At 44.5% G+C, this 12,677-nt stretch overlaps 1 protein-coding gene across 2 annotated transcripts in view; it reads right to left on the bottom strand.

Moving 5' to 3' along the window:
• The window catches only part of SETBP1 (SET binding protein 1), a 268,017-nt gene that overhangs the window by 238,659 nt on the left and 16,681 nt on the right, over positions 1–12,677 (bottom strand). For both annotated transcript variants that reach the window (XM_014894851.2, XM_014894852.2), the window contains exon 2: positions 11,465–12,125. In XM_014894851.2, the coding sequence (XP_014750337.2) occupies positions 11,465–11,956 (492 nt within the window). In that variant the 5' untranslated portion in view covers positions 11,957–12,125. The remainder of the gene's footprint in view (positions 1–11,464; positions 12,126–12,677) is intronic.

The following is a 12,677-nucleotide window of genomic DNA, read 5'->3' as shown; positions in this document are numbered from 1 at the left end:
TGACTCCCACCCTACTCTCAAAACTATATTTGGTCACTTTGTCCAGGCTTTAGGCTTACTTCTTTCCAGACCTTCATGCTACCTGTGGTCCGTGTTGAGTCTCTTTGGTGTCAACCTGCATCTGTTTTCACACAAGTGGCAAGTCTGTGGGCAGGCAGGCAAGATGCAGAGAGAAAAGGGGGCTATAAGGGGAGCATAAAGCATTGCTACTTTTTCTAACCAGGGATTAACACATGGTTTTTAAACAAGGGGACTCCCTTCCCAGCTGACAGCAGCAGCTGCAGCTTCTGACTTGCTCGCAGAGTGGCAGGGAATCGAATCAAAGAGAAAAGAAGAAAGGGGACAACTCTTCCTTGGGGAGTAGGAAACACAATACAAGCTATTCTAAAATCCCTGAAAATACTGGCTTGGTTTTAGGTCAGGCTCTCCTTCCTCCTTCTGTCCTGCGTGCCCCCACCCCCTCACACACACCCCACTCAACAAAGGGAAATTGGTATTTTTCAAAATTCTTCTCAAAGCCAACCCGGCAGATGGTTCTTTCCATGCCGGGGAGGAACAAAAAGAAAAACCTGCCAGGATGCACATCACTGAGATGTGACAAAGATGGGCACGGTGGCTGGCCTTTGACCCAGGGATTTCATAGGCCTATTAAACCATGTGGCCAAGATGGACTGAGTCGACTTCTATCTCCAGCACGCAGCTGCTGTACCCCACGGGCTCGTGCTGAGTATATTAGATTAAGTGAGGTCAGATAGACTGAAAAGAAACAGGGTTTCCATCTCCCACCTTATCAACACCCCAGGACAATCCTCAACACCAGCACCTAAGCACGTCAAAGTGAAATTCAGTGGCCAAATGAACATGTAGATAATAAAATATTTATTTAGAGAGTAATTTGCAATGGTCCTAGTATACCAAAGTCTTGCATATGTATCAGTGATACGAACTCCAGCAAATGCAGAAAGCCAAAGGTAAATCATTGTCAGCCCTTCTATCACACTTAAATGCCTCAGGTTGAGCATCTGTCTCTGTTTTACAAGCTGGCCTCCTTTTTCTTTAAAACATTCTCTAGATAACATGAATGTCCAAATTCCCACTCTCTTCAAGTGCACCCAATCACAGCCCAGAGCTCCACATCCCAAGGACTCTGAGGATGAAGCATGGCTTGGTTATGCACTGGAGGTGCCTGCCAAAGCACGGGGAGCAGCAAAGGACATGCTGCAGAGCCACCCTGTTCTTCACAGATTCCCAAGGAGCACGCTGGCAGTCGCTGTCCCCAGTGACTAAGAGCAGCTCCTGCCCACACCCAAAGATGATGACCTAAGGACAGATCGGTCCCTCCCCATCACCCTCTCCTCCTGTGATGGCTGTGCTGTAGTCACAGAAGCAAATAGGCTTTCCCACACCCTCCACCCCCCACAACACTTCAAATCAAAAATATAATTACAAGTGGTGCAATGGAATTAAGACCAGAGAGAGAAAAGGCTGGAGGGTATTTGTCCTGCTGATTACATAAATTATTGAAGAAAAGTATCCTATGGAAAGTAAGAGGCTGTCTTTGGGAACTTCACCAGCTGTGTGCTTGTGGACGCAATGTCAGAAAATGGACAGGACAAATTAATTATCCCCATCTAACCTGCACACAACATGGGATATAAGAACCAGAATACCTTGTCAATCCAACAGCATCAGTTCCCAGTGCAATAAAGAAGTGCCTCCAAGCTCCCTGTTAATGTAGATTAGACAGGTGACTAATGTAGGGACTGTCCCTGCAGCTGAACAGACTTTAGTGGGAGGCAGAAATGAGGGCTGATTAAGACCCTGTTAGTGCTGCTGCTCCCCAGCAGAAAAAAAAAAAAGAAAAAAAAAAAAGTCCACCTCAGGTCTACTTTTCGTAATCTTAGGGTGACCTTTCATCAAATTATCCACCTGGGAATACAGCGGGTAAAATTTTAGTGAAACTACCCAGGCTGTTCTACTGAGGAGCAGGGGAGACTACTGATAAAAGTTTATTTAGTAACCCCAGTGTAAGCTCTACCTCGGAGGTATGAGGAAACTGTTTCCTACACATCTTCCTGGGAAATGTTTGCCAACCAGGTTACAGAAGTGCCTTCTCACAGAAGCACCAGCTGGGGAGGCAGTGACTAGCCCTGCGATGAGGCAAGGGTGTGATCCTGGTGACTCATGGAAGTCCAGTGCTTGGCCCTCTCCTTGTCAGAGTCCTCAGCATGGAAAGAGGGGGGCCATGTCCTCTGGCTCATTTGCTTGTGCCACCACATTCCTTCTGAAAGCGAGAGCATTGGGCAAGTCAGAATTACCCACAAATCCCCTCAGGGCTGATTCTCATCTTTCAGCCATGTGGAGGGAGACCAGCTCACATGAAGCTAGGATGCTGCAAAGTGCTGAAATTCCTCAATGAACCACCCAAGTTTATAGTGGTAGAGTTTTTGTAACACCCAATGTCAATAAAAAGATACCATCTCTCTCTGCAAACCTTGCCACCCAGTGAGACAGAGCCATGAGAAACTGATGAGAAGATAATGAGTCTTCCAGTAGACATTCCTCATTCAACTCTTACCACATTTTAGGGTTTACAGACCAGAAGGGATTATTAAGGGCATCTAGGTCAACCAATTACATGCTGGCCCCAAAACCCCACCCCCTTATTTCTGCATCCAGCCCTAGCTCTTCCCCGAGATAAGTTTTATTTTTGAGTGAGCAGTGAAGCTGCAGAGAGTTAACCATTTTGAAACAAATTGGTCTGTTTAAATGACAGCTAGAAGAGGACTGGTTTCCAGAAGGGCTCTGCACTCAGTGCTTGGAGACTAGGCCAACCCTGGGAGACTCAACTGTGTCATGGTTAAGCAACCACAGCTCAGTGAAAAAAAGTTTGAGCGTTAACCCAGCCTGTGACAGGTTCCTTGAGTGAGTCACTTAATCTCATTGCTCTATTTCATATTCTGTACTAAGAGACAGGATGGTTCCATTTATCCTCCTCTATGCAGAACTTGTGAAATTCTTGCAGGGAGACAGGCTCTCCTGATGCCTTCCTCTGAGCAGGACCTGCCAACAGCAGACATGGGACAGCACCTTAAAACCCCATTTGGTTCTGAAAACTGTGGTTGACTATCTATCTTGAATGACCATGTCCTCATCTTCAGCTAACCTGTTTTAGCCACAGACCAAGCCAGATCTCAGGAATATAATCCCATTTGCAACCTGTAGTAAGACGCCTTAGCCCTCATGCTGTTCTTTTCACTGCTAGCCCACGGCTCCAAGAAAAAAAAAAAAAAAAAATAACAACAAGATGTTTGGACTATTCTGTCCAGTCTGGAGAAGTAGAATTTGCTGTCCATCCTACATTGAAGCAGTGTCATACTACTGGTACATGCACCATGGCTTGAGAATTCCTTTCCTCACAGCAACCACCTGCAGCTCAGAGTTTACATATAGCCACCATGTAAAAATAGCACTTTATGTCCTGAAATGAAGAAGCCAACAGCCACTGGCCTAACTCAAGTTAGAAGTCATGGCAAGAAATGGAAAATAACGCTCTTATTAAAACACAGCTAACTGGACTCATCCTGGAGGGTCAGATCTGAAATGGAAGCATTTTAAGGTCCAAGAGTTAGAAATGTCTCAGCATTAAAAATCAAAACAATTCATGTTTATGCTGGATATTTTTAGACCAGTTTCCTAAGGAAACAAGGCTAACTTGGTCACACTGTGTGTGTGTGTGAATGCACACACGAAGTCCTTGCCTGCCTCTACAATCCTCTCTCCTCAATGTTTTGTCCAGTTTTGATCAAATGTGATGCAAAATCATAGTCTTAGGGATACAATATTCTAACATATTAAGAAATTATTCTCTGTTACAAATTATTCTCTGGCCAGAAGAAAGAGAGCTCTGAGAGGATGTCAAAAAGGATTTGGCTGAAAAGTTCATTCATTACTAGACACCAGAGGAGTCACATAGGAGGAAAGTGATCAGAAACTAACCTTCACAAGTCTCTGTTCATAGAAAAAGCAAAAGAAAAGACAAGCTGAGGGCACCAGGTAAAGACACTCTTTCCATTCAAATGAGCTAAGATGGGCACAGCTCACTGGCTGGGCAGGAGAATGGGGCAGCAAGAAGCCTATCTGGGAATGAAGCATGACCTGATCTAAGGGGGCTAGCTGTGTGTGTTATGTGTGTGTGTATTTGTGTGGAAAAGGAAGTCAAGATGAAAAGTCTGCAGGTAAATCAGAAGGTATCTGTGGTTAGGCATGCCTGGAAGGGGAGGAAAGGAAGCACTGCAGGCAAAAGATGATGCTGGAAGAACACAATCATGTACATGAAGGACTGACAGCTCAAAACCTCTGCAAATGAAAACACAACCAGTTTGCAGCCCTGGGTGTAGGTGCCAGCACATCACATCTCCATCTCTGTTAGCCTGGAGGCCACAGTGCTTTCGAAACAACACATGTGCAGCAACTTGGCCAAGGGTTTGCACCCTCTCTTCCTGCATTTTGGTGACTGGGGCTAAGGACCTCCACCTGGATCCCCAGCTTCCTGCACTTATCCCAGTTGCTTCCTCACAGCACCTCCTCAATCCTAACACCAAGTCTGTGGATATTTTGTCATAGTTTGAAGAGAAAGACACAGCACAAGTAAACAAGGAAATGTCACAGAAGGCCATCGAAACTCAGCTGTGGGAGGGAGAGATTGCTGAAAAACAAAACCTGTCCTCTACACAGACAGCCTCCCAAAGCCCCGGTCATATGGCAGCTAATCAAGTACTCCAAGTCTTCCTTGTTTGGCAGTCTGTCTGTGTTCAGCAGAAAAAGCCTGCTTACATATCCTCAGCCCATCCCAACACAGACAGATGTTTGCTCCTTTAGCACCCACTTGACTGGATTTAAAAAAATAAAAAAAATTAAAAAAAAAATAAAAAAAAAAAATCACAATTCTTTGGGAGCAGTCAGAACTGAAAGATGGGCACCAGCTGGCTCAGACTGAGCACTGAGCTGGAAAAGACACTCTGCCTTATTCCTGTCACAAGATAACCAGATATCCAGGACATGATGCAAGACAGACACTTCTCCAGCAAGCTTTAGAGGAGAAGGAAGGGTTAAAAGCTGGGCTCAAGCCCTCCAGCTCTCCATGGGGAGGCTTTGAACCACCTTCAGGTGGGACCAGGCTCCTCCAGGTGGCTATGTGGGGGATCAAGATGACTCAGCTCCCAGTGTGAGCACCTCAGGTGCCTTCATGGACCAAGACGAACCTAAGTGGTTCTCAGCTCCTGGAAAAACTGGTTTCTTAAGTGAAGAAATTAATTTCTTCACAAAAACATAACCAAAAAGAGGAAAAAAAAAAAAAAACAAACCAAAACCACCTAAAGAAACCCCATTCATTCTTGTTCTTTTTTTTGCGGTGATCCTAAGATACCTGAAGTGGGAGACCACCAAACTGCAGCTGTTTCATTTGTGCCTTCAACAATGCAGTAGAAAGAAACACTAGCCTGAAGGGAACCTGGGATGAGTATCAAAGAGCTGAGTCTGTGTAGCTCTGCACCCATGTGCTTGTGTAGAAAGACTAAAAATGCCAGGAGCCTCGTGCCTGTTAGAGCAGCTCTACATTGATCTCTCAGCTGTTCAAGAGACAGTTTCACCTTGCAGGCACTCCTCCACTGTGTTGGCACTTCTGGGGCTCTACCACTATACCATAACCTGGGAGGAGGCTGAGCAGGGACTAAATCAGCACAGAAGCAGGTCCAAGCTGAAGGTACTGTTGATGTTCTTTTTTTTTTTTTTTTTTTTTTTTTTGAGGGGGAGAGGGAGGGGAAGAAAGAACAGCTGTAAATCAAGCCCTACCACTTCAAGCAGGTACGACTAACACACACAAGTGCCTTCTTTTCCTCGGGAGCAAGCACTCAACCCCAGATCGCAACAGGAAGAGCTGACTCAGATGATATCTTGCACAGGGATGCCCCTAGCAAAGAGGGATAAGCATGCATTGTGAGCAATTGGATGATCATGCACACAAATCACTGGGGAGATGAGTCCAGCACAGGGGTAATCCAGCAAGAGCTGCGGATGCACATGAGAACCTGGAGGGAAAGTGCAATGTGCAGTCATCAATAAAAAGAAAGTGGAGGAGAGGAGGGGGAGACTTGTGATCTTCTGTGGAAAAAAGGAGGCGTGCAATGATGCCTTTTTGCTGGTCCTAAAATCACGAGCCAGACGCAGTTAGGTGATAAAAAGGGGTTACCTTTACCAGGATCCACAATTTGCCAGGTGGAAAACAGCAAAGATGGACCCATAGCTTAATACTTACATAATTTTTATATGTTTAGCAAATTATCATATCTGACAAAAATCCCCAGTTAGAGATATCAGCGGTGAGGTAATTCCCTCCCATTTCAACCTCCTTTCGATTCTCCCTCTTTTAGATAGGAGCTAAACTTTGTTTATGGAAATGTGTCTGGGACAGCTAGTTTCAACCTTGGCTTCCCCAAGGATCTAACCTTGGACCCCCGGCTTGGAGACACTAGGGAATTTATTTTGTCTTTCTGTCTAATAGAGTAGGTAAAATACTAAGTATAAATACTATCATAGGCTACAGAGAAACAAATGTATGTGTAAAGAATATAGAAGTGTAATAAAGGTATATTAAAAAAAAAGGTAAAAATCAATTCGGCATCAGCAATGGTAAAAGTACATGAATGAGAGAATCTTCAAGGAAAGGTGAATCACTTTGAAAAAGTTGCATATGTGGGGCAGTGAAAAGGAAGACTGTGAATTGAATTTCAAGGGGGAAAGTGTTAGAACTGCTTCCTGCAGAGAAATGGCAAACACCTACAGAAACTCAAAGAAAAAAAAAAAAAAAAGCATTGCTAGAAAATCCAGAGATAGAGTTTCCTCTGACTACACACAAGGAAGCTTTACTTCCAAGTGACTTGCTGCTGTGCTTATCTCAGAGCAATAAAATGCATTCACCCATCCCGAGCTCTCAAAAAACCCTAGTGCAGTAATAATTACAAAATTGCAAGCTTACATCCTCTGAAGGATGTTATGCATATGATGAAAGCTGCAAAGAACTTCTGTCAGGCTGTGCCTAAAGAAATAAGGGGTGGAAAATGTAGTGTTTAAAGACATAAGAGAATAGGAAAAAAAAATGCAAGGAAGGGACAAAAAAAGAAAATAAAACAAAACCAGAGAAATAACTGTTCATCTGGGACTTGTTAAATGCTACATGGCAGGCAGAGAATGCTGATAGGTTGCTTCATTGCCTTTGGTGCCACACTTTTCAGTATTCTTCCAGACTGATAACAAGTTTCCTTATCTGAAGGAAAAGCACCTTTAGTGTTGCTGAGGTGGTAGACTCGAACAACCCTACTGCAGGTGAGAGAGCAGCAGCTGCAGGGCTTGCCAGCATGCCAGCAGGACATCCTCTGGGCTTCTGGCTTTTTTCTTCCCTCCTTCTCCAATCAGACTAAATGAAATGGAGCTATTTGTGGGTTTAGAAGTGGCAACGATTCAGCCCGCTCCATCCCCAGGTGCCAAAGGGTTGAAACAAGAGAAAACTCTTACAGAACATTTGTGCATTTTCCAGTTGCCACACAAGCAGCCAGAGAAACAGCTCTAGCTATAATTCAACATCTGAGCAGCCCCGGGAAAAGGGTTAGGAAACTACCCTTACTCTTTTTTTTCAAGTAAGGGAAGCCGATGTGAAACTTGGCATGGTCTGGACTGAAAGAAACCCCCAAAAGTTGTTGGGCTGCAGCCAGGCATTCAAGCCAGCAGAGCAGAGGTTCCCAAAGTTGGTACTCTCTCCTCTGCCTCCCTCCTCACTCCGGGGCATCAGCAACTGCACCCAGCAAGATCCTCTCTTGAATTCCCTCCCCTCCCATTCAGGATCGCATAACATCCCTGGGGCGATTGCTCACACGGAAAAGCAACATGAGGAAAGTATTTAATGCATGTTTATGTCTTTTAATATAGTGTAGCAGCTGGAATCAAAGGCAAAAACCCCGGGCCTCAGCACACGAGCATCGTGGCTCTCCACAGAGTCCCCTTCTAATCACTGCTGCTCTCTGGACCACAGCTTTAGAAATTAGGCACTAACCCCTATTGCCTAATTAGCAGAGCAGTGTAAAGCTTAGGAACAGGCATATCTTCTTCCTCCCTAAGTGGCCACTGAATAAATGCTATATCCCCAGTTCACAGTCCCTTTTTACATTGCTGGCATTACCAGTCCTTTGTGTACCCACATGCTGTTACTTAAATTGCTTCCATGTTTTCATTACTTGCTCTCTGTGCTGAGTGTATTGAAACTCCTGCAAGAACGCTTAAGTGGTATTTCAAAGCACTGGGGACTGCTGGAGATGTAGCTGGAAATATTATGCAACAAGCTAAGGGGATTTTTCAAGTGCTGATAGAGTTTGTACTTCCTCTGGGGAAAAATAAATTTGGGTGCTACTTCATGATGTGCAGGACAACCACTCCCACTCACCAGAGGCGCAAGAATGGCACTTGCAGCTCAGTCTGTGTATGTTCTCTGCATCCACAGGCGAGGTGGTAAACCCAAATAATGCTCCCATGTGCAAGAAAAATGTGTACATTGGGCCAACTCTCCTGGCAAAAATCCATAAAGGACACTGAATTGATGCCAGCTGAAGGCCTGTCCTGTTCTTTAAATGTGTTGTTCCCTCCTTCTGCTGCCAGGAGCTGCTTTTCTGGAGTTTGTGCTGATTAAAGCAACAGGCAATCAAAACATCCTAATGCTGAAATTTCAAAACCGCCAAAACCATTTAAATGTGACAAATCACTTTTTTTCCCCCCCTCCCACCAACCACTACTGCAGTTCTCAATGGTTCTACAAGTAAATGCAGAGGGTTCCTGCCCTGCTCTTCCAGGGAAACACACAGATAGACCAGAGAGCTACATCTCCATGCGAGTTTCAACTTGCTGTCTCCTCCTAGTTATCTTCCTCCCAAAAATTTCTGTACCCACCACAAGATAGACACTGGCCATAGAAGAAATCACTCTGCCAGCACAGGAACTTTTCTCCCACTCACTCCCAGCCTCCCTTTCTGTAGTGCCTTTGATCACCCCTTGATGCAATGTGCTCACACCCCAATCCTGGAACCCCACGGACCGAAGGGCAGGCAGTGTGCGAAATCCCCCTGGCTGCAGGGACACACAGGTCATTCCCCATCCTGGTGATGCAGGCTGTAGGTCTCCATCACACCCCTTGAGATCACAGCACTGGGGTCTTCCAGACCCCTGCTGGGGACATCTCTGCCGCAGCTGCGGCTCAGCAGCTGCCGCACGGCAGCCGTTGGGTGTTATGCTAATAGTGCACCGAGGCAGCAGCCTTCTCCCCATCTGCTCAGAGCACCCACCTGCTGGGTGCTGAGGTTGTTTTCTTTTTTTCTTTTTTTTTTTTTTTTTTTTTTTTTTTTTTGTTTGTTTTAATGGCCAGATTAGACCAGTGTTGACCCAAAGTGCTCCCAGCTTGAGAACAGGGTGTGTGTGAGCACAGCCCCAGCCAGCTCGGACCTCGCAGCACAGGTGCAAGCTGGATGCAGCCGTGTCTGAGCCTTGATCTGTTTCTTTCAAACTCCTTATCCTCCTGCAATTAAAGCCATCACCCTAAGCATAACCACACTACAAGGTGGGGTTTCTTTAGCTGTTGTTCCCACTGGGTTTGTTTGTTTTTTGTTTGGGGGATTTTTTTGCACATAACTTCCTTCTGCTTAGCTTTATTTATTCAACCTTTTGGATGACCACACAGAAAAGAACACACCTTCCATGCCCATCAGACAGGGTAACTAATAGAAACGAAGGCTCTGATTTTGTGTAGTCATATTCTCTGCAGTCCATTCATGGTAGGCAGGGGGTTGCAGTTCTTTTTTTCCCCTCTACATTGCACTGGAAGAATTGCTTGTGACACCTATGTTGTCACTGAGCATAGTCTCATAAAACTGCTGCTTCCCCAGAGACCTCTACAAGCATTAAAGGAGGACAGGAAAATAGAAATTAGACATTTTTGGTGCTAAGAAGGCAGCTGATCCTTTTCAATAGGTGGGAAAATCTCTTCTCAAAGTGTTATAGGGCCAAACCTCTTCTGTGATAAAAAGAGCTACCTCTTTCATGTCCATACACTACATTTAAAAGATTATGAGCAAAAAAAAAATCCCCTTGATTTTTTTTTCCCATTGGTTTGTTTTCAAGTTCAGCTTGTAAGAAAAGTACTCCAAAAGTGAGTGATGTTAATCTCCCTGGGCTCTGCCTTGAGTCACTGGGAAATGTCATGGCTAAAAAAATGATTTTGAGTCATGAAATTTTGGTCTAAGTCAGTTTGCTGAGGAGGATTTCTCCAGAAAGAGGAAGCAATTAGCCTCTTCAAGGCTTTACGTAGCCCTTTGAGCACCCATCACGTGTATAAGGTATGGGAGAAGAAGGATCAAAGCTGCATGAGCAGGAAAGCCAAGCCATAACTCAAGCCCTGATCAGTGGGTGCCTAAATCCCAGATCAATTTGTCCAGGTTTTGGAGACACTTGTATGTCTTTTATCAAATCTAGATTCTGTCTGAACTCATCATGAAGGCCACATGTTACTAAGGAGGCAGAGATGAAGTACTTTTACTATGACCTGACCAAATATACTTGGCTAATGCTTAGAAAAGAAAATATCACTAATACAAAAATTTGTGTCCTTAGCAGTGCTGCTTAATACACTTGAACTAAATTTGGTTTATGTACTAAGTGTAGGCGACACTACAGAAAAATCAAGCCAACAGCAAATCAAAGGGGTGTTCCTGAAAACAACTCATATGAAGAAAGGATTTTCTTTCTTTTCTCATCCCTGAATAAATGAAAAAAAAAAAAAGTTCAATTTTTACCCAGACTTAAAGTACCAAAAATTTCTCTGCAGAAGGATATCTCAAGAAAATTATATGCATCTGGAAGAAAATGAGACTTATAAAGGAAGTATTTTCTGTAGCATAACTATAGTGCTACTCACACAATGCTGTAATCAAGAATAATGGAGCCCATCACTCAGAATATAAGAATGAATTCAATTGTTCACCATGCACATACCTCTATTTTAAAAATGCAGTTGAATGCTTTAACTGCCAAAAGGCTCGAGCATTAGTGCTCAGGCACAAAGCAGTTTAGAAGTGGGCTCCTTCATTTCTCACTCATGTAATCATTAATCTCAAAACTCAATTACATACAAAAATAGAAGAGGTCTGGTTGAACTTTTGATCTCTTCTGAATTGGTTCGTCTGAAGGATAGTTCAAGATCATTCCTGATGCATATGTGGCAGTGCAGGATGATGCTTGCCTTGTGATACTCCAAGGCCAAATCTTGCAAAGGCTATGTCTTGGACACAGATTGTTTGAGAAGATTCATTCCTCCCCTCTCCCTCTGCTCCTGGGAGAAACTGGGAATATGTAAAAGAATGGGACCTACCTTCTTTTTGGAGTGTGATCTGTCCTCCTCTTTAGCTGTTTTGCTGTTTTTCCCAGATCTGGAAAGCTTCTGCTCCCCAGACTGCTTGATGGTGATTTTGATCTCGGGAGGGCAAATATAGTTCTCCAAGTTCTTTGGGGGCTTCTTTGCTCTCTTGGTGGTCTGGATCTTTAGTTTTAAACTCCCCTCCGTGAAGTTAGCCTCCTTGATGGAAAACTCCTGCTCCTCCAGGCCATCTCCCGCCACCCATTTCTCGCTGTCTGCATTGGAAGTAGAATCCACGTCTCTTCCAGAACCCAGCTCGTCCTCTTCCTCGGGCTCCAGCCTCTCGTTGCCCACCGGGATCCCTTTCCCCGCGCCTGACGAAGACAGCATCGTCTCCCCTGCACAGCCCGAGACAGGCAAAGGCTTCGTAGAGGTGACAGCAGCTGGCAGAAAGTCTGCTTCACCTCCCCTTTGCCGGGAGCTGCTCAAAGTCTCTCTGGGCTCCATGGCAATACCACAACTCCCTGGAGTTTGGTCGGAGGGAAGGGGAGTACGGGAGGGGATGAGGGAAGCAAGGGCAGATATGATCCCAGGGAGTGAATGGCAACTGTCCACCAAATTCAATGTCCTGGTCACCCAGAGGCTGCAAGATGCTCAGAAGAGACCAAATGTGCCACTGTCAAAAGAAAGGAGAAAAAAAAAAAAAAGAAGTTAGCATGTACACACATGTATCAAATGAGTGTGGAGATGTCTGAAACAGGGCATGGGGCACATTCAAGCTTCCCCTGCAGCATCAAGGGTTTTCCTTGAAGCAAAATGGGAATCAAGGCTCACCAGCATTTCTGAGGGCTGGATCTGACATCACAAAGCAATGAACAATGGCCAGGTATATTGTTAAATTGATGACAAAGAACATATATTAAAAAAAAAAAAACAAAAAAAAAACCAAAAAAACAAACAAAAAACAAACAAACAAAAAAACCAAACAAACAAAAAAAACAACAACAACAACAAAAAAACAAAAACAAACAAACAAAAAAAAAACAAACAAAAAAAAACCCAAAAAACCCCAAAGAACACCCAAACCGTTGTCTAAATGCAAACGTCTTCAGCCCGACTTATGCAATGGATGAGGGGACAGCCAGCTCTCTACACCCATGAACCTCCTCATTACCTCAACATGCTCACTGTCACAGGGTTTCCAGTGGGGAAAAAAGTAAACTCAGAC

Source organism: Sturnus vulgaris, chromosome Z (assembly GCF_052056855.1).
Source record: "Sturnus vulgaris isolate bStuVul1 chromosome Z, bStuVul1.hap1, whole genome shotgun sequence".
Taxonomy (NCBI): domain Eukaryota; kingdom Metazoa; phylum Chordata; class Aves; order Passeriformes; family Sturnidae; genus Sturnus; species Sturnus vulgaris.
The sequence above is the reverse complement of the archived record's forward strand: the minus strand, read 5'-3'. Positions and strand labels throughout refer to the sequence as shown.